General features: G+C 42.5%; 1 protein-coding gene across 1 annotated transcript in view; it reads right to left on the minus strand.

The window, feature by feature from the left end:
• The window catches only part of LOC144506244 (uncharacterized), a 172,485-nt gene that overhangs the window by 21,538 nt on the left and 128,297 nt on the right, over positions 1 to 22,650 (minus strand). The window contains exons 28-32 of the mRNA XM_078232103.1: positions 20,222 to 20,325; positions 18,460 to 18,497; positions 16,179 to 16,255; positions 13,741 to 13,796; positions 13,354 to 13,411 (exon numbers count right to left, since the gene is read on the minus strand). Of these exons, the coding sequence (XP_078088229.1) occupies positions 13,354 to 13,411; positions 13,741 to 13,796; positions 16,179 to 16,255; positions 18,460 to 18,497; positions 20,222 to 20,325 (333 nt within the window). The remainder of the gene's footprint in view (positions 1 to 13,353; positions 13,412 to 13,740; positions 13,797 to 16,178; positions 16,256 to 18,459; positions 18,498 to 20,221; positions 20,326 to 22,650) is intronic.

Below are 22,650 nucleotides of genomic sequence, written 5' to 3' on the forward strand. Positions count from 1 at the left end.
TATACAAAAAAATCAAAATTAAAAAAGCACTTAAAATATATGTGAAGAGATGATGAGTGATGTTGGTTGGGGTGGGGGGTGCTCTCTATGGTTCAATTTATGTGAACAATATTCCCATTATTGGGATCCGCCTTCAAAAGAATTTTTCACTTTGCAAGCGTAATGCATGTGTGATTCTTTCCATCTCAAATAGCTCTCTGACTTTAGAAAACCCAAATTCATAGGTTGGGCATGTAGGTTTCAGCCAGTTGAGGGTGATGCCTTTTAACGGCAACTATGAGCAAGATTTGTAAAAGGTAGTTATATTTTATTCTTTCCATCCCTTCTGGAATTGTACCTAATACAGCAGTTAGGGAGGGTCTGTGGATGTCCATGTGGAATACCTCAGTCAATGTTTGGAATATTCTATCCCCGTACTCCTTTAACTTTGGGCATGACTAGAGTGTGTAAGTCATGAGCAATTGGTTCTCCACTGTCACTCCAGCAATTGTTGTGAAGGAGGGGCCAATTTCTACAGTAGTATGTGGTGTTCTGAAGAACTGAGTAATGAGCTTCCGTTAATATTCTCTCCAGATATTAGAGCAGATGACAAGATAGGCCTCAGAACAGATTTCATTCCAGTCTTCCATCAGCATCTCCTGTTGTCGTTCAAACTCCCATTTCCTTTTAACGTACAAGGAATTGCTAATCCCCTGGAAGGCAATGTCTGATATATACAGGATATTTACCCCCCCCCACCCGCCACCGTGACACCTCGTTAAATGTTTGCAAAGTATTACTAGGTATTCGTGTTTTAAAAGAAAGTGCTTAAAAAAAAGTGCTTGAAAGGCCAAATTCCCCTCTATTCTGTGCAAATAATTTTAGAGTATCCTGCTGAAATAGCTGATGAAGGAAGGTGAGACCGTATTCAGACCATTTCTTAAAGTCCTCATCATGCATGGAGGGTATGAAATGTTGTTGTAGACCCAATAGTGGTTAGAGCCAAGATTGGGCTGGGTAAATCGAATGGATTTCTGAATTTCTTTCCAAATATTGAAAGTCAATCTTGTCCATTCAGTCATTCTGCAACCCCTTGTGCTATTACCTGTAATCGGCAGTGCTGTTAATGGGAGTTGGCATGTCGGTTTCTCCAGTTTCAGCCATTGCGTTTCTACTCTTTCTCTTAACCAAGCTGTCATAGATTTTAATTGAGCTGCCCAAAAAATAGAATTTAAAATTTGGGAGTGTTAATCCTCCTCCTGACTTAGAACATAGAACATAGAACATTACAGCGCAGAACAGGCCCTTCGGCCCACGATGTTGCACCGACCAGTTAAAAAAAAAAACTGTGACCCTCCAACCTAAACCAATTTCTTTTCGTCCATGAACCTATCTACGGATCTCTTAAACGCCCCCAAACTAGGCGCATTTACTACTGATGCTGGCAGGGCATTCCAATCCCTCACCACCCTCTGGGTAAAGAACCTACCCCTGACATCGGTTCTATAACTACCCCCCCTCAATTTAAAGCCATGCCCCCTCGTGCTGGATTTCTCCATCAGAGGAAAAAGGCTATCACTATCCACCCTATCTAAACCTCTAATCATCTTATATGTTTCAATAAGATCCCCTCTTAGCCGCCGCCTTTCCAGCGAAAACAATCCCAAATCCCTCAGCCTCTCCTCATAGGATCTCCCCTCCATACCAGGCAACATCCTGGTAAACCTCCTCTGCACCCTCTCCAAAGCCTCCACATCCTTCCTGTAATGTGGGGACCAGAACTGCACACAGTACTCCAAGTGCGGCCGCACCAGAGTTGTGTACAGTTGCAACATAACGCTACGACTCCTAAATTCAATCCCCCTACCAATAAACGCCAAGACACCATATGCCTTCTTAACAACCTTATCTACTTGATTCCCAACTTTCAGGGATCTATGCACACATACACCTAGATCCCTCTGCTCCTCCACACTATTCAAAGTCCTCCCGTTAGCCCTATACTCAACACATCTGTTATTCCTACCAAAGTGAATTACCTCACACTTCTCCGCATTAAACTCCATCCGCCACCTCTCGGCCCAACTTTGCAACCTGTCTAAGTCTTCCTGCAAACTACGACACCCTTCCTCACTGTCTACCACACCACCGACTTTGGTGTCATCAGCAAATTTGCTAATCCACCCAACTATACCCTCATCCAGATCATTAATAAATATTACAAACAGCAGTGGCCCCAAAACAGATCCCTGAGGTACACCACTTGTAACCGCACTCCATGATGAATATTTACTATCAACCACCACCCTCTGTTTCCTATCCGCTAGCCAATTCCTGATCCAATTTCCTAGATCACCCCCAATCCCATACATCTGCATTTTCTGCAGAAGCCTACCATGGTGAACCTTATCAAACGCCTTACTAAAATCCATATATACCACGTCCACTGCCTTGCCCCCATCCACCTCCTTGGTCACTTTCTCAAAAAACTCAATAAGGTTAGTAAGGCACGACCTACCTGCCACAAAACCATGCTGACTATCACCTATCAATTCATTACTCTCCAAATAACTATAAATCCTATCCCTTATAATTTTTTCCAACATCTTGCCGACTTAGTAAACTGCAATGTTTTAAATTGAACTCTGGGTCATTTTCCTTGCCATATGAAATGGGAGATCCAGCATATTGAATGTAGATTTTGGAATTTGAATAGGTAGCATCTGGAACACGTACAACAATCTGGAAAGGACATTCATCCTAACAACTTCAATCTGCCCTAACAGAGAGAGAGAGAGAGAGGAGGGTAGGGACAGCCACTGATCGGGATCACTCTTGATGTAGTTAATGATACTGGTGTAATTTGCTCCATCTATTCTATCATTTGATAGTAAGACAAGAATACCAAGATATTTAATGCCCCGACTGCGCCATTTAAAGGCACTTTGTGTCTTAATATGGTTGGGGATCTGTCCACTTATTTCCATCGCTTCAGTTTTATCAATATCAACTTTGCACCCCGAATAATAACCAAACTTTTTAATACTCTCTATCAAATAAAATATTGACACTGAAGGATCTGCTAACTATAGCAGGACAACATCAGCATATAATGACATTTGTGCTCTTCTTCTCCGGCTATAACACCTTTTGTGTCCCTCACCATTTGTGCTAAGGGCTCTATACCTATGGCACAGAAGGGGCCTGGGAGAATAGCTTTGCCGACAGAGAAGGGGCCTGGGAGAATAGCTTTGCCTTGTCTCCTTCTCTAGCTCAAAGGCTTCAGATATATGACCATTCACTCTAACAGAGGCCCATGGACTTGAATAAATAATCTGGGTCCAAACCCCAGGCGGATAAAGTCTGAACTAGTTGCACCCATGACAGTCAGTCAAACGCCTTTTCAGCGTCTAAAGATAAGATCAATGCTTCTACTCCACTACTTTGGGGATGTGACATGATAATAAGGAGCCCACAGAGATTCTCTCCAGAGTTATGCCCCATTATAAATCCAGTTTGGTCTGGGTGTATAATCGCAGTTATTAGTCTATTTATTCTATGAGTCAGTATTGATGTTAGAACTTTCAGATCACAATTAAGCGATCCTTAAGCCTCTTAAGGATCAACAAGGTCATCTATGTGCGGATCTACAAGAGATGGGTGAGATCCTAAAATGAATATTTCTCATCCGTATTTAGGGAACTGGGGAAATAAATAGTGATGTCTTGAGGAATGCACATATTACAGAGGAGGTGCTGGAAGTCTTGAAGCGCATCAAGGTAGATTAATCCCCGGGACCTGATGAAGTGTATCCCAGGACATTGTGGGAGGCTCGAGAGGAAATTGCGGGTCCCCTAGCAGAGATATTTGAATCATCGATAATCACAGGTGAGGTGCCTGAAGATTGGAGAGTGGCAAATGTTGTGCCTTTGTTTAAAAAGGGTTGCAGGGAAAAGCCTGGGAACTACAGTCTGGTGAGCCTCACATCTTTGGTGGGTAAGTTGTTGGAAGGTATTTTGAGAGACAGGATTTACAGACACTTAAAGACACAATGACTGATTAGGGACAGTCAGCATGACTTTGTGAGTGGAAAATCACGTCTCACAAATTTGATTGAGTTTTTTGAAGGGGTAACCAAGAAGGTAGATGAGGGCAGTGCAGTTGATGTTGTCTACATGGACTTTAGCAAGGCCTTTGACAAGGTACCGTATGGTAGGTTGTTGCATAAGGTTAAATCTCACGGGATCCAGGGTGAGGTAGCTAAATGGATACAAAATTGGCTTGATGACAGAAGCCAGAGGGTGGTTGTAGAGGGTTGTTTTTCAAACTGGAGGCTTGTGACCAGCGGTGTGCCTCAGGGATCAGTGCTGGGTCCACTGTTATATGTCATTTACATTAATGATTTGGACAAGAATATTGGGGGCATGGTTAGTAAGTTTGCAGATGACACCAAGATTGGTGGCATAGTGGACAGTGAGGAAGTTATCTCGGATTGCAAAGGGATCTTGATCAATTGGACCACTGGGCTGGCGAATGGCAGATGGAGTTTAATTTAGATAAATGCGAGGTGATGCATTTTGGTAGATTGAACCAGGGCAGGATTTATTCACTTAATGGGAGTGCATTGGGGAGAGTTACAGAACAAAGAGATCTAGAGGTACAGGTTCATAACTCCTTGAAAGTGGAGCCACAGGTGGACAGAGTAGTGAAGGCATTCAGCATGCTTGGTTTCATTGGTCAGAAAATTGAATACGGAGTTGGGACATCTTGTTGAAGTTGTTCAAGACACTGGTGAGGCCACACTGGAATACTGTGTACAGTTCTGGTCACCCTATTATAGAAAGGATATTATTAAACCAGAAGGAGTGCAGAAAGGATGCTACATGGACTTGATGGTTTGAGTTATAAGGAGAGGCTGGATTGACTGGGACTTTTTTCTCTGGAGCATAGGAGGCTGAGGGGAGATCATATAGAGGTCTATAAAATAATGAGGGGCATAGATCAGCTAGTCAATATCTTTTCCCCAAAGGCAGGGGAGTCTAAAACTAGAGGGCATAGGTTTAAGGTGAGAGGGGAAAGACATGATTTTTCACACAGAGGGTGGTGAGTGTCTGGATCAGGCTGCCAGAGGTAGTAGTAGAGGCGGGTACAATTTTGTCTTTTAAAAAGCGTTTAGACAGTTACATGGGTAAGATGGGTATAGAGGGATATGGGCCAAATGCGGGCAATTGGGACTAGCTTCGGGGTTTAAAAAAAAGCACGGCATGGATAAGTTGGGCCAAAGGGCTGTTTCCATGCTGTAAACCTCTATGACGCTATGACTCTAAGTAACGATATGGGGTGATATGACCCACACTTTGTTGGGTCCCAGCCTCTATATGAATGACCTGCATCTCTCCATGAAGGAGCCAACAATCCAGTTTCTTGTGAATGATGATAAACCTGTTGACGTAAAGGTGTAAGTATGTCTTTAAAGGTTTTGTAAAAATCAGGACTTTTTTAAAGTGCATCAATTGCTTCATCAATTTCCAAATCAGTGATAGGTTTGTCTAATTCCTTAGTGCTATTTTCTGATAACCTTGTCCTGTAGAAAGTCATTAATTTTTCCCACATCCTTATAGGTATCAGAATCCTTGTGTGATTTCCTTTCGAAATCAGCAAAAGCAGAAGTGATTTGCTCTGGTTTGGACAAGAAGTGATGGGGTGTCTGTAACTTCAGTTTTGGAACAATATTGCATCATTTCTGTTTTCCAAATTGAAATGCCAACCAATAGCTTTCCGTCTTCCCAAGTTCATAATATCTCTAGTTTGCAAATCGTAAACACACTTTGTCTGAACAAAGGATCATCTGAACTCGAAACATCAGCCCTTTTCTCTCCTTACAGATGCTGCCAGACCTGCTGAGATTTTCCAGCATTTTCTCTTTTGCTCTGCGAGCCTTTGTAAAGGTGGCCATTAAAGTGGATGAGTGCTGCTTTTAGAGTTGCTGTTCTAAATGTTGTATTTCCTGTTCTAATTCAATCCATTTTAATTCATTTTTCTTCTTTTGGGTACAAGAAAATGAGATGATGCGAACCTCTTAAATATACCTTTGACAGTCTCATAGGATCAGGCTGTGGCATCCGGTGTTACGTTGAGTTCTAGATAGAGTTGTAACTCTTTTCTCACAAATTCAACAAGTTCTTTACACTAAGGAGAGATTTAGGAGAGATGCATTCAGGTAGATTTTTGGCCTAGACCCCAAGACACAGCAAAAGACCCATGATCAGAGGGGGTGGGTAGATTGCTGGGAGGAGGTCTCCCAGTCCCCTTCCCCCCAGAAAAACTAATAGTGTGGGAAGATTGCAGTGCCAAACTTTTCAGATTTTTATGACACTACGACTTTTTTAGGAAGATTGTGCTTATTGTGTTTTTAAATGGCTGTCACCTGGCCTACAAATTGGCCAAGTTTCTAGAAACCTCCAAGCATGGATTTGCCAGGGGACATGTCTAGGCAGTTTCATTTCACACTTGGACTTCACATCTGCCATTATCTGAACTCCCTACAAAACATAAGGACAGTAGGCCACCAGACATTCTGAAACTGCCCAGAACAAAGGAAGACTAATGACAATCATTGTGCAAGGAAGGTGTTAAGAACCCCTGATTTGTTTCGATGGCATCCTGATAGCTTTGACAATGCAAGATCAAAGCTCATTCGTTAATACCCTCCATTGTGTACCAATAGCCAGCTGCCACATGGTCAAAATCCCACATACGGAAAACTGGGATTATAAACTTGTCTGTTTGTTACAGTATCTATGATGTGGAGATGCCGGCATTGGACTGGGGTAAACACAGTAAGAAGTCTCACAATACCAGGTTAAAGTCCAACAGGTTTATTTGGTAGCGCAAGTTTTCGGAGGGGAACGGAACTTGGCTGTCTGTTTCTGCTCGGCGATTCTGCGTTGTCTTGTGTCTTGAAGGCCTTTCAGATAGCCAAGTTCCGCACAGGTGAGGATGGCCTCAACCAGGATCTTGGTTTCATGTCACACTATCTGTAACCCCCACGACTTGCCTGGGCTTGCAAAATCTCACTAACTGTCCTGGCAATTCACACCTCATTAACCTGTACTTAACCCTCTCGCCACTTGCATTGTCTGTACCTGTAAAGATTTGATTACCTGTAAAGACTCGCATTCCAACCATTATCTAATAAATTGAGTCTGTGTCTATATGTGCCCACATTCACCTGATGAAGGGGCAGGGCTCCGAAAGCTCTTGCTACCAAATAAACCTGTTGTGAGACTGCTTACTGTTACAGTATTAGAAAGAATTCTGTAGAATGGAATTGTAATAGCATCTCTCTCTCCCTGCTATTTTCAAATTCCTGGTCCTATCTCTGTTGTACTTTGGAGTACATCACAGAGATAGAGAATTTTGATTAAAGGAACTTTGACATAGCAACCACTTTGGAAAAAGACAGATTACAGTTAAAAGAGACTGTCTCTCGAAAAATAACCAACTTGCATCAACCACAAAAACTAGAAATTCAAGACTACCATAGAAATGTTAGAACATATATGTTTTTCTTTCTTACAGACTTTAACTCTTAGCAATTCTACCTTCTCCACCCTGCAACCTATTCCATATTGCATGCTAGTGCACATGGCTATGCATATAATCAGGACATGTTTGTACCTTTTACCTAGCTGGTTTATCTCTTCATATCGCTTTACATACGGTCATGTACATACTGAATTAAAAGAGTCACACCTTTTTAAAAATTCAAACTTTGTTATAACTACCCTCAGGAGTGGAAAAGAGAAGAATTTATTTACCCCTCCAGTCTTAGTAACATGATGCAAAACAAACTGAATGGCTATTTGCCTTTCAGCCTGGGTCACAAGTTCCCACAGCGACCTGTAACTCTTGCTGATTTAACTTGCATTTCATTAGATTTTAATCGAGTTACTACTTGGCACATTTGTAGTTGATGCCTGTTCGTCATTTGAAGAATAAAGTTAACCAGACCAGGTTTGCCCTCCTTGAACTCTCTAACCCAGCTGCATGCAAATTTTCGGCTAACATCAGGTAGCATCAAGCTATAACATCATACTCCATTGTTCCAGTCTTACCACGTGATACAACATGGTAAACATGCCCAAAGGTGGCACAGTGCTTAGCATTGCTGCCTCACAGCGCCAGGGACCCGGGTTCAACTACGGCCTTGGGTAACTGTGTGGAGTTTGCACGTTTTCTCCGAGTCTGCGTGGGTTTCCTTTGGGTGCTCCATTTCCCAGTCCAAAAATGTGCAGGTTAGGTGGATTGGCCATGCTAAATTGCCCCTTAGTATCAAGGGGATTAGAAGGGTAAATATCTGGGGTTATGGGGTTAGGGCCCGGGTGGGATTGCTGTCGGTGCAGGCTCGATGAGTCGAATGGCCTCCTTCTGCACTGTAGGGTTCTATGATTATCTATGATTAACATCCTTAAACTGGACTTCAAGGAGAGAATCCTGGGAAGACGTGGAAAAATAACTGGCAAGTTAACATAAGCATTTCTCTAAAATTTGTTCAAGGGATGTGGACGCCACTGGGAGAACGGGCATTTATTATCCACCCTTAATTGCCTTTGAGAAGGTGTTAATCAGCTGCCTTCTTGAAATGCTGTAGTCCATGTGATGTAGGTACATCTTCAGTGCTGTTAGGAAGAGTGTTCCAGGAATTTGACGCAGCAATTATGCAGGAATGGTGATACATAAGAACATAAGAAATAGGAGCAGGAGTGGGTCATCTAGCCCCTCGAGCCTGCCCCGCCATTCAATAAGATCATGGCTGATCTGACGTGGATCAGTACCACTTACCCGCCTGATCCCCACAACCCTTAATTCCCTTACCGATCAGGAATCCATCCATCCGCGCTTTAAACATATTCAGCGAGGTAGCCTCCACCACCTCAGTGGGCAGAGAATTCCAGAGATTCACCACCCTCTGGGAGAAGAAGTTCCTCCTCAACTCTGTCTTAAACCGACCCCCCTTTATTTTGAGGCTGTGTCCTCTAGTTTTAACTTCCTTACTAAGTGGAAAGAATCTCTCCGCCTCCACCCTATCCAGCCCCCGCATTATCTTATAAGTCTCCATAAGATCCCCCCTCATCCTTCTAAACTCCAACGAGTACAAACCCAATCTCCTCAGCCTCTCCTCATAATCCAAACCCCTCATCTCCGGCATCAACCTGGTGAACCTTCTCTGCACTCCCTCGAATACCAATATATCCTTCCTCATATAAGGGGACCAATACTGCACACAGTATTCCAGCTGCGGCCTCACCAATGCCCTGTACAGGTGCATCAAGACATCCCTGCTTTTATATTCTATCCCCCTCGCAATATAGGCCAACATCCCATTTGCCTTCTTGATCACCTGCTGCACCTGCAGACTGGGCTTTTGCGTCTCATGCACAAGGACCCCCAGGTCCCTTTGCACGGTAGCATGTTTTAATTTGTTTCCATTGAGATAGTAATCCCATTTGTTATTATTTCCTCCAAAGTGTATAACCTCGCATTTCTCAACGTTATACTCCATTTGCCATATCCTCGCCCACTCACTCAGCCTGTCCAAGTCTCTCTGCAGATCTTCTCCGTCCTCCACACGATTCACTTTTCCACTTATCTTTGTGTCGTCTGCAAACTTCGTTACCCTACACTCCGTCCCCTCCTTCAGATCATCTATATAAATGGTAAATAGTTGCGGCCCGAGTACCGATCCCTGCGGCACGCCACTAGTTACCTTCCTCCAACCGGAAAAACACCCATTTATTCCGACTCTTTGCTTCCTGTCGGATAGCCAGTCCCCAATCCACTTTAACACACTACCCCCAACTCCGTGTGCCCTAATCTTCTTCAGCAGCCTTTTATCAAACCTTATCAAACGCCTTTTGGAAATCCAAAAACACCGCATCCACCGGTTCTCCTCCATCAACCGCCCTAGTCACATCTTCATAAAAATCCAACATGTTCGTCAAGCACGACTTTCCCCTCATGAATCCATGCTGCGTCTGATTGATCGAACCATTTCTATCCAGATGCCCTGCTATCTCCTCTTTAATAATGGATTCCAGCATTTTCCCTACTACAAACGTTAAGCTGACCGGCCTATAGTTACCCGCCTTTTGTCTCCTTCCTTTTTTAAACAGCGGCGTAACATTAGCCGTTTTCCAATCAACCGGCACTACCCCAGAATGCAACGAGTTTTGATAAATAATCACTAACGCATCCACTATTACCTCTGACATTTCTTTCAATACCCTGGGATGCATTCCATCCGGACCCGGGGACTTGTCCACCTTCAGTCCCATTAGTCTACCCAGCACTGCCTCTCTGGTAACATTAATTGTATTAAGTATTTCTCCTGCTGCCAACCCTCTATCGTTAATATTTGGCAAACTATTTGTGTCCTCCACCGTGAAGACCGACACAAAAAACTTATTTAAAGACTCAGCCATATCCTCATTTCCCACTATTAACTCCCCCCTCTCGTCCTCCAAGGGTCCAACATTCACTCTAGCCACTCTATTCCTTTTTATATATTTATAAAAACTTTTACTATCATTTTTTATATTAATTGCTAGCCTAGCTTCATAGTCTATCCTTCCTTTCTTTATCGCTTTCTTAGTCTCTCTTTGTTGTTTCTTAAATTTTTCCCAATCACTTGTTTCTCCACTATTTTTGGCCACTCTGTACGCAGCTGTTTTTATTTTAATACTCTCCTTTATTTCCTTCGTTATCCACGGCTGGTTCTCCCTTTTCTTACAATCCTTGTTTTTTGCTGGAATATATTTTTGCTGAGAACTGAAAAGGATCTCCTTAAAAATCCTCCACTGTTCCTCAGCTATCCTACCTGCCAGCCTGCTCTCCCAGTCTACCTTAGCCAATTCATCCCTCATCCTATCATATTTCCCTCTGTTCAAACAGAGGACACTGGTTTGGGACCAAACTTTCTCCTCTTCCATCTGAATCAGAAATTCGACCATATTGTGGTCACTAGACCCAAGAGGGTCCTTCACAATAAGATCCTTAATTCTACCTACCTCGTTACACAATACCAGATCCAAAATAGCTCGTTCCGTAACATGCTGTTCAAGGAAACTATCCCGACAGCATTCTAAGAACTCTTCCTCCATTCCACCCTTACCGACTTGAGTCTGCCAGTCAATGTGCATGTTGAAGTCCCCCATGATTATTGCCGTTCCGTTTTTACACGCATCCCTTATCTGCTTGTTTATAGCCATCCCTACCTCAACATTATTATTTGGGGGCCTATATACCACACCTACTAGTGACTTTCTCCCTCGACTATTCCTCATCTCTACCCATAATGATTCCACGTTTTGTTCCTCAGAGCCTATGTCATCCCTCAGTACTACCCTGATATTATCTCTTATTAATAGCGCGACCCCACCACCTTTTCCTTCCTGTCTATTCTTCCTAAACACCTGATACCCCTGGATATTCATCTCCCAGTCCTGGTCACCTTTCAGCCACGTTTCTGTAATGGCCACTAGATCGTACCCACTTGTGCTGATTTGCACCATCAACTCATTTACCTTGTTCCGAATGCTTCGTGCATTCAGGCAAAGTGTCCTTATTCCAGCTTTTATCTGGACCCGCTTTGATGAGTCGCGAACACCCTCTACTCCCTTATCTAAATTACCGCCTTCATTCACTTGCACCCTCTCCTCTACCATTAATTTTGTAATTCCCCTTACCCCTGCATCCTCCCCCCCATCAATTAGTTCCTTGATCCTAGTCAACTCTTCTAGCTCCCCTCCCCCCAACCTATCTAGTTTAAATTCTCCCCAGTAGCCTTAGCCAACCTACCGGCCAGGATATTGGTCCCCCTGTGATTCAAGTTCCACCCGTTTTTTGTATACAGATCACCCCTGCCCCTATAGAGGTCCCAATGGTCCAGGAACCTGAATCCCTGCCCCCTGCACCAGTCCCTCAGCCACACATTCATCTTCCACCTCACTCCATTCCTGCCCTCACCTTCCCGTGGCACAGGCAGTAATCCTGTTGGGCTGGTGTATGACTGGAGGGACTTGGAAATGATGGTGTTCCCATCAAAGTGTTGCCCTTGTCCTTCTAGGTAGTAGAGGTCACAAATTTGAAAAGTGCTGTCGAAGGACGCTTGGAAAGTTGCTGCAGTGCATCGTATAGATGGTATACACTGCTGGAACTGTGCCTCAATGAATGTTTAAGGTGGTGAATGGGGTACCAATCAAATGGGCTGCTTTTTCCTGGATGGTGTTCCATTTCCTGTGTGTTGTTGCAGCTACATTCATCCAGGCAAGTGGAGAACATTCTAACAACCCCTCACCTGTGCCTTGTAGATGCTAGAAAGGTTTAGGGGAGTCAGGAAATGAGTTATTTGCCATAGCATAGCCAGTTTCTGACCTGCTCTTGCAGAGAAACTAAACAATTACTTTGTGTCCATCTTCTCTGAGGAAGATACAAGAGATCTTCCAGAATTAGAAATCCATGGGATGAGAGTGAGGAATTGAAGGAAATTAGTATTAGTAAGCAAATTCTGTTGGAGACATTAATGGGACTGAAGGATGATAAGCCTCCAGGATATTCTACATCCTAGAGTACCATGTGCAGTTTTGGTCCCCTTTCCTTAGGAAGGATATCACTAACGTAGCAGGAGTGTACGAAGATTCACTGGACTTGTTCCTGGGTTGGAGGGACTGTCTTATGAAGAGAGATTGGCGAAACTGGGCCTATAGTCTCTAGAGTTTTGAAGAATGAGAGGTGATGTCATTGAAACCTGCGAAATACTTAAAGGAATAGACAGGGTAGATGCTAGTCAGATGTTTTTCCTGGTTGAAGAGTCTAGAACCAGGGGGATACAATTTCAAAATAAGGGGAGCAGCCATTTAGGCTTCCTAACAGATGAGGAGACAATTCTTTACTCAGAGAATTGTGAATCTTTGGAAATCTCTAACCTAGAGGGCTGTGGAAGCTCAATCAATGAGTATATTTAAAGCAGAGACTGACAGATTTCTAAATGCCAACGACAAACGTTTATGGGGATAGTGTGGGGAAAAACAGTATTGAAGTGGATGATCAGTCATGATTATATTAAATGGCAGAGCAGGCTCGATGGGCTGAATGGCCCACTCCTATTTCCAAGAATGGATCTCCAAATTCTACCTAATTATACCAAGTGATAAGTATAATTGATTTGACAATATGCCCCTTATGATGATAAAGTGAGCATGGTTTCAGTTGTATTGCTATTACTTTTGAATTTCTTCCAGTTTATTCAACAACCGTACATAATATTAAGATCTTGTGTTACTTTTAATTTAAATCTCTGACAGTTAAACATACCATTTGAAGAGTTGGTCCTATTTTCCGCAAAATGTTCGGAGTTGGGATTAGAGAATTCCTGAAATAAGAATAATATAAAAATTGATGCGGAGAGCAAAAATGGGAACTGGCAATAAGTCACATCATTCAGCTCGGTCCAGGTTGTTACGTAGGTAAATGTGGCAACTATTCAGCACCAGCCATGTCCCAAAATTAGCCAACAGATCATTTAATTTCCTTTTGGCAATTTGATGGAGTGAGCAGTTTTTTATGTCAGTTGAGACTCGATCATTGATAAATTGGAACTTTCACCATTCCCATTATTCGTTATGAAATATATACGTTCAGGCGGACAAATCCAAAGGTTAAACTATTTTATGAGCTGAGATAAAGTTTCCATCACATTACCTCCTGATTTTGTGTTTGATCATCATTTTCAAGCTTCCTTTGTTTGGATCCAGTTTCTGTAGGAAATGTAAATACGACAACCATTTCATTTCTTGATAAATTTAGTTGTGTCAACACCACTTTATTCAAGAGATTCTGCCTGTACGTATCTGACTGAATTTACCATATTCCAAACTCACTTCACTGTTTTAAATATAATTTTAATTTCCTAAACAAACAGAACAATTTCCCCATTAAAGGTTAATTACGGGAGAGCATTTCCAGGGAACTATATTCCTAAAACAGCTTGTTGTGACTTCAGGGTGACAATTATAGATAAGGGGTGTTAATGACCAGATTTGTGTTGCTGTTGTTTGCACGGGGGTTGGTAGTGACGATAATTAAATATACTAAACAAAGGTGTAAATAATTTGATCAGAATTTCATGCTGTCGAGAAACAATAAAGTCCAAATCATGTAAATCTATTTTGCATGTACAGCAAACTTAAGTGATATTTCACATTCTATACAATTCTATGGAGGGGTAGAAGAATCATTTGAAACCTCAGGGGGTCGTCCCAGGCCCAAGTTAGGGTCCCGTGCTCAGGTTACGAGCCATGGTCAGTGGTGGGACCAGTGTACTCTCAGTGGCGATGGTGGAAGAGCTAGAATCTCAAGGGACATTGTCTGCTTACAGGTGGAGGATCCTTTGGGGAAAGGATTTGTGCTTCCTTCAAGCACACGAGGAAGGCAATGGGAAACCATCTCATATATTCTATTCCCCCGGCATATAACGAGCAACCAAAGAGAAAAGTAACAGGTAACTACTAATTGGCCAATTAAGGGCATCAATTGGCCCAAGGGTAGACAGGCCACCTGATGCCTTGCGGCTGATACCAGTAGAGGCAGGCAGGTGTAGGGCACAATACTGCCACCATGACATCTGACTTTACCACCCCGTCCTGCCTGCCAATTGGCTCCTGGTGTGGGGCTGTAAAATTCCACCCATTGAACAGCAGTCTAAAAAGATTAAACATAAAGTAAGAGGAAATCCTAAAATTTCCGTACAGCAATGTATGGTATCCATAATAAAACAGGGGTACTGTAGAAATCATCCATTGGGAGGAACCAGGCATAATAGCAATTACTGAGATACAGCTACATCTAATTTGTTAGAAAAATAGTGTAGTGTCAGAGCACTGGCCATTCCAATATTTAAGAAATGGGAAAGAACGTGTTCAGGGAATTATAGACCTGTCACCTTAAAATCACTGGTAGGAAAAGTAATAGAATTGTTACTAAAGGAGAGGAAAGAAGAACATCGAGAAATTAGAAATATAATATTTAATAGTATGAATTTCAAATGGCAAAAGTTTGTTTAAAAAAAGTTTAAAGTTTATTTATTAGTCACAAGTAAAGCTTACATTATCACTGCAATGAAGTTACTATGAAATTCCCCTGGTTGCCACATTCCGGTGCCTGTTTGAGTCAATGCACCTAACCAGCACGTCTTTCAAACTGTGGGAGGAAACCGGAGCACCCGCAGGAAACCCACGCAGACAAGAGGAGAACATGCAGACTCTGCACAGTGACCCAAGCCTGGAATCAAACCCGGGTCCCTGGTGCTGTGAGGCAGCAATGCTAACCATTGTGCCACCGTGCCACCCTACCTGGTTGAATTTTCTGAGGAGGTAGCAGAGAGCATAGACAATGGTAATGTAATAGATATAATTTATCTGGATTTTCAAAAGACTTTTGAAAGGGTGCCCCATAATAGACTAATGAATAATGTCAGAGAAAGTGGAATCAGGGAACACGTGGCAAATGAATTACTAGCTAGATTCAAGATAGAAATAGACTGGGTGTAAAGGATAATCATTCAGTGTGCCATTGCTCTTGGGATAGAGGATCAGCCATGATCGTGTTGAATTGAATGGTAGAATAGGCTCGAAGGGCCAAATGGCCTACTCCTACTCCTATTTTCCATGTTCACAATTTACACTAACATTTTGGACTTTAGAATCAAAACTACAATTTCTAAATTTGCAGATGACACCAAATTGGGGGATTGTCAATACCAACAATATTGCAGTGGATTTGATCACTTGTATAAATATGGAACAGTCTGTGTGTCTTATTGGATACATTATTCATCTAATAAGCAATCTTGGACAAATGGTACACATGCAACAATAAACATATTATCATTTAACACTTTGGAGAAAATGATAAACTTATGTAATTATCAGTTGCTGTAGGGCCAGATTTTGATTTACCACCGAACTGTCAACACATGCAGGCCAGGGTATTCCAGAATATTCCACGGCTAAGAGCAACCATATAATGTAATTCTATTAATGTTGGCTATTATGTGTTGTCATGGCAACATTTCCCTTCCTTAGATGAACAATAAGCCTGTACAAATATTCACAACTGTGAAAGCAAACCTTGTTACTTACGAGATTCATCGGTGTTTTGCGTATTGTAAAGAAATATTGGCAACTCGTCACTTTCATCTGTGTCAGAACTGATCACCCTTAAATAAGAAAGCATTTTAAAAATTATGAATGCAGCGTTACAGGAATAACATCTTAACCTTGCGTGATAGTGCAAAACAGATGATTATGGGTAGAATCTATCAGCCCCACAGGAAGAGCCTTGGAGGCCAGGCTGAGTAAATTTGGAAAGGGGAGCATTGGGTCAGCTCCCCAACGTGTTCTCATGCTGTGCCCTTTTACAGGAGGTGGGCTAAAGAAATGGTCCCAACGCCCAAACATTTTTACATCTGATTAGGTTCCATTGAGTTAGCAGCCCATTTTACACTATTGGACATAGTCAAAGATCGATTTTATTGTGGCAAGATTACTCATCTTCCACATTCAATAATTTGTACCTACATTGTGCCTTTGACATAATGAAACATCCCAAGTCAGAGGAACATTAGAAAACAAAACAGGACAACAAGCCACATACCGAGGTACTAGGTCCAATGACCAAAAGCTTGGTCTACAGGAGCTTTTAAGAAGTAAAGCTGGCGATGCAGGGAAGGTATTCCAGAACCTAGATAACTGAAGGAAGGCATGGCCATCAATGATGCAATGATTGACATCAAGGCTGCCCACGAGGCCAGAATTAATTGAGCACAGATTCCTCTGAGAATGTTGGGCCACAGGAGACTACAGAGATAGGGAGGGGCAAGACCATAGAGAGCTCTGAAAACAAGGATGAGAATTTCAAAATCAAGACATAGCTCATATGGGAGCCAGTGTAAGTTAGTGAGCACAGGGTGATGGACACTTTGCCTTGATATGAGTGAGGGCACTAGCAGCAGAGTTTTGGTTATGGAGAGCAGAATGTGGGAGTGCTTTGGAACAGTCAAATCTAGACGCAACAAAAGCATGAATGAGGGTTTCAGCTACAGATGAGCTGGGACAGCGACAGAGTCGGACAATGTTAAATAGGCAGTCTTAGTGATGGTGCAAACATGTGGTAAAAAGTTAATCTCAGGGTTAAATGTGGAATCAAGTTTCAATCAATCAGATTTAGTCTTAGACAATGCTAAGGAGAGGGTTGGAGTCAGTGGTATGGATTAGAGTTTGGAGCAGGGGGTAAATACAATGGTTTCAGTCTTGTCCATTATTAGTTGGGGTAAATGTCTGCTCGATCCAGCACTCAGACAAGCAGGTCTGATTTAGCAACAGTGGAAAAAAAGGTAATGCTCAAGTACAGTTCTACGAAAGAGCTTTAATCTGTAAATATATAAGAAATTGCCATCAGTGTGTGCGCGGTCATGTGGGGGGGCTAAGGGAGTGAGTTGCCGTAATGGGATTTGAACCCATGTCCCCAGAATATTAATAATAAAAACAGAGAATGCTGGACAACTCAGAAGTCCGGCAGCATCTGTGCCTGTCGCTTCTGGATTTTTAATCCAGTAACGTCACCGCCATGCCGGCATCTCCCGCAGAATGTGTCATGCTCCATATATAATCAAACAATATTTATAACCAGGTGTCAACAGATGCTGCCACATCTGCTGAAATTTTCCAGCATTTTCTGTTTTTGTTTCAGACTCCAGCATCTGCAGTTATTTTGCCTTTACAATTGTGCATGCAGATAGCATCATCGGTATGGTTTGGTTGACTTTATCTGATGGCATAAAGGATATCTGAGCACAAAGAACAATCTATTCATTATGACATATCTGCCAAGGTAAGCAAGAGTTGTCCACAATACTACTATACGGTGGCCAGATATAGAAGTCAAGAGAATGCATCTTTTATTTGTGATGAAATACTTTCGTCCAAAGTTTATCCTCAAAATATTTCCTGAATGAACTGCTTTTTCGGTCTGGAAATGCAATGACTGCTGTAGAAAAATGTGACAAACATCTGCACCAGCTGTGTATTATGGTGATTCGCTCTGTTTTAAGGTTTGCTAGAGAAACATTCACCAGGACATGAGAACAACCTGCTCCGAGAATAGCAGCAGAGAATTTTTAACATCCATATGAATCGTTAGAGGAAGCCTGGTTTAACATCTTATCCAAACATTGGCACCTTCAGAATGCAATATTGCCCCTCAGTATTTGAGTGGAACATTGACTATTCTGGTCAAATCCTGGTTATAAATTCAAACCCATTGGACCCAGAGGCAACATTCTTACCAAAATCAGTCAAGCTGACACTTCAAAAGAAAAGTGTGGTCTATTAAGACAATTTATTGTGACATAACATCACTTACCTATTTCTTTTGGTCCTTGGTGTGCATTTGGAACTTGACTTGTAGAGTTGGAAATGCAAAAAATTGAAAATTGGACAATGCCATAAAAATCAAGGTTCTGAGAGATGAGAAAACTGCTGTATGCATCATAAATTGAAAACGTTTTTTGAACAATTGAAATCATCTCATACATTCAGAATTTGTAATTAAAATCACATCAAATCAAATTTTTAATGCTCAGATCTTTATAAACGTATGTATTCATAAAAAGTGCACTGTCAGTCTGCAGAAAGGTACTGAGTGGAGCTACGGGACATCAGGGGCTGGCCCTGTGTTGTTTCTAATCTAAATGCATGATCTGTTCAATGCTGTAGTGAATGTCACACCTATGATGTTCTCTACAGGTTCCTGGAAGGTCCGTGTGGTATGGGGGGGGGGGGGGGGGGGGGGGCACACAGGGTTGATTGTTACTGTAAATCTTCATGATCCAGGCAGGGCAGGGCATCCCAGACAAAGCTCTAGGTCCACTCATTCTGCTCATCCTCCACAGTGACCATGGATCCCGGTCCTACAAGTGGTGCACTGTCTACATTCTTTACGCTCCTGTGCTGCCCTCATTCTAGTGCATCTGCTGCACAAGAGGTTAGTGGCCAATGACCACTGTTACCTGTTCTGTGGGGGCTGACAAATCTGTGCTATTGACTGTCAGCAGTTGATATTACCTTCCTTTATCACAGTTTACAGCACAGAACAAGACCATTCAGGCCTCTGCGGCTGTCTGCCACATCGCCAGAGCAATTCAAAATTAATTTTATCAACCCCACTCCATCCCAAATGTACAACTTCTTCAAATATTGCTCCATTTTTATCTTAAAAGTGTGGAATGTTTCTGTTTCAACCACTCCCTGTGACAAGGCATTCCATTCGGTAACCTCCTTGCACACTCTCTTAGTGATAATTTTAAATTGATGACCTCTCCCATTATGAATCACAGTGGTTAGCACTGCTGCCTCACAGTGCCAGGGACCCAGGTTCAATTCCAGCCTTGGGTGACTGTGCGGAGTTTGCATGTTCTCCCAGTGTCTGCGTGGATTTCCTCCGGGTGCTCCGGTTTTCTCCCACACTTCAAAAGATGTGCAGGTTAGGTGGATTGGCCATGCTAAATTGCCCCTTAGTGTACAAGATGTGTAGGTTAGGTGGATCAGCATGGTAAATGTGTGGGGTTACAGGAATAGGGCAGGGGAGACGGCCTGGGTAAGATGCCCTTTCGGAGAATCGTTGCAGACCTGATGGCCTCTTCTACAATGTAGGGATTCTATGAATGGAATGGACAGTCATTCATATTTCCCCCTACACAACTTTTCCCAAGTTTCTCAGGCCAATGTTGAAATAAGTGGGGGAGGGGAGGAATTCTCCGGCTACACATGCCCTCAAACAGGAAATTCCTGCCCAAGCTCAACAGACCTTTGAATGGTCTGTTGAACTTTCTGTCTACACAAAAGACGGAAGACTGAAATGTTAGAGCCATAATTAATTAGTAGAAGGGAGACTTTTGGCCAAGGTCTTTATAAGCAAAGTACTGTTTTTTGGCTAACTTTCTTAAGTAATTTTCAGTTCAGAGCACCAGTAACAATATAAGCAGTTTTCAATCAGCCTGATGTAGCAATTTACTAGCATCTGCCTTTTCACTGAAATCAAATTACAAAGTACTATTACTGTTCTAAATAAACTCCAAACTATTACAAGTTCACAAAAGTTGACTATAAGGAGGATGTTTACTTACTGGTGCTTCTGCCCAAGATCTCCTGGGATGGGAATCTTCAGGAAGATTATTCTCCTCCCTGTTGGCAACATCATCATCATCCGTATCACTGCCAACATCATTACCTTGAAAGAGTTGTCAAGCTGGTCAGATTTCAGTCTCATCTGAATATTCAGTAACTCAAATTACCCACATAACTAAAATGAATGCCAAAAAATCTTAGTGGCAATTTTAAATTGAAGATCCATCCCATTATGAATCACAGTGGTTAGCACTGCTGCCTCAGAGCTCCAGGGACCCGGGTTCAATTGCACCCTTGGGTGACTGGGTGTGGAGTTTGCACGTTCTCCCAGTGTCTGTGTGGGTTTCCTTCGGGTGCTCCGGTTTCCTCCCACAGCCCACAAAGATTTGCAGGTTAGGTGGACTGCTCATGCTAAATTGCACCTTAGTGTTCCAAGATGTGTAGATATTTCATATTAACTAACTGTAAATCGTGAGTAGGTATCAGCCTTGCCTCCAATGGTAGCACCTTGTCTGAGTCAGAATGTCCTGGGTTCAAGTTCCATTTGAAAGACTTAAGTGTAAAATCTAGGCTGGCACGGAGGGAGCGAGCACTGCATTATTGGAGGTGCCATTCTTCAAATGAGATGTTTAAACTGTGGTCCTACCTACCCTCACAGGTGGATGTAAAATACCCCATGGCACTATTTTAAAGGGCAGAAGAATTCTCCCCAATGCCATGGCCCATATTTGTCACTACACTGAAATGGATTTTCGAGTCATTGTCACATTTATTTTTGTAAGACATTGTGTGTAAATTGGTTGTCATATCTCCCACATTAGAACAGTGACCACACTGTTGAACCTTTTAAAGGTGCGATGTATGTATAAGTTATTCCTTTACTTGGGTACTAATGAATAACAAAAAATTAATTTATCATAGATTTTCACATACCACGCTTTATTTTAACATGCACTGAGATGCACAACCAAAGTAGATGCCCATCTACTAAAATCTGTACAAAATGTTATCTTGCTATTTAATGTTTTAAGTTATAATTTTATCCTTGTACTCAATTAATTTTCACATTCACTTTAGTATTTATATTTTATTGACTCCAGGAATCATGAGGTTTGGGAATGGATTTGAATCATTGGCACAGGTCACAGATTAGCTGTGATCTGATCAAATGGTGGGAAAAGCCTGAGGGGCTCAATGACCTAGTCCTGATCCTCCGCTCATAGAGGATCTCTAGAGGAATTATAACCATCTAGGCTGAGATCAGCTAATTCACCATGGGCTGGTGACAGAAGCTGGGATATTCTGACGCATGACTCAACTGTTCATGTTCTTAAAAAGCTGAGATATTAGGAAGCATCTCATTGTTTTCAATTTAGGTGGGATAACATGCACAAAAACCTAGGCAGCCATTTGATTCCTTGATGCCAATACAAAAGGAAATGCCATCAAGAAACAAGTTAGAAAATTGGGTGATGTGGTACATCTAATCTTGTCATATTCAGTCATGATAAGATTCTCCAGATGGAATTCACATAACCTATGCAGAGGTAACTACTTGGTCCAGTGTACAGAACCTCTCCAAGTGATCTTCAAGGCCATAATCTGCCTAAGATTCAACCTCTTGATTGCTGGAGGACCATCCTCAGTTTGCTGCCTTGTATCACAGGCTTTCCCACTTGACAATTCTTCAACCAGACTCTACGCCAGGCACGGAATGGAGTGAAAATATTCTCATGAGTTCCTGCCGTTAGATGTGGTAGGACCTCTGAGTATCTCCAACCATTGAGCAAAGCTCCCGTTCCCTTGCCGCTTTCATCAAGGATTACACACTTATTGTTAAGAGTATGCAACAGGACTTGGGTTTTTCGTGATTAACTGAAAAGAAACTCTAATTCAAGTTCATCCTATTTGATGCTATATACTGTATGGGTGAATAGAAGTGCTGGTAATGGCTTCAGGGATGGCAGTTCAGGCAGTATGCTGCATCTCCTGTGGGATGTATGTGGTGAGGAAATCCAGTAGTGTTTCAGGAGATTTTAGTTGTAAGAAGTGCATTAGATTGCAGCTTCTGGAGGAGCGTGTAAAGGAGCTGGAGGGGGAGGTAGAGGAACTCCGCATAATTCGGGAGGCGGAGGTGGAAGTTGATAGGAGTTATAGAGAAATAGTAACTCCTAGAAATGAGGCTTGGGTCAATGCCAGGAGGAGGGGTAAGAAGCAATCGGGAAGACAATCCCCTGGGGCGGTTCCCCTCCATAATAGGTTTTCGGTGCTGGAGGCTACAGTTGAGGAGGAATCAACTGAGCATAGAGAGCAGATCTCTGGGGGTGAGCCGAGTGAGAAAGCTCAGGTGGTTAGGGGCTGTAAAAGACTGGGCCTTGTGATTGGGGACTCCACAATTAAGGGGACAGATAGGAGGGTCGGAACTAAA

Source organism: Mustelus asterias, chromosome 17 (genome assembly GCF_964213995.1).
Source record: "Mustelus asterias chromosome 17, sMusAst1.hap1.1, whole genome shotgun sequence".
In the NCBI taxonomy this organism is placed as follows: domain Eukaryota; kingdom Metazoa; phylum Chordata; class Chondrichthyes; order Carcharhiniformes; family Triakidae; genus Mustelus; species Mustelus asterias.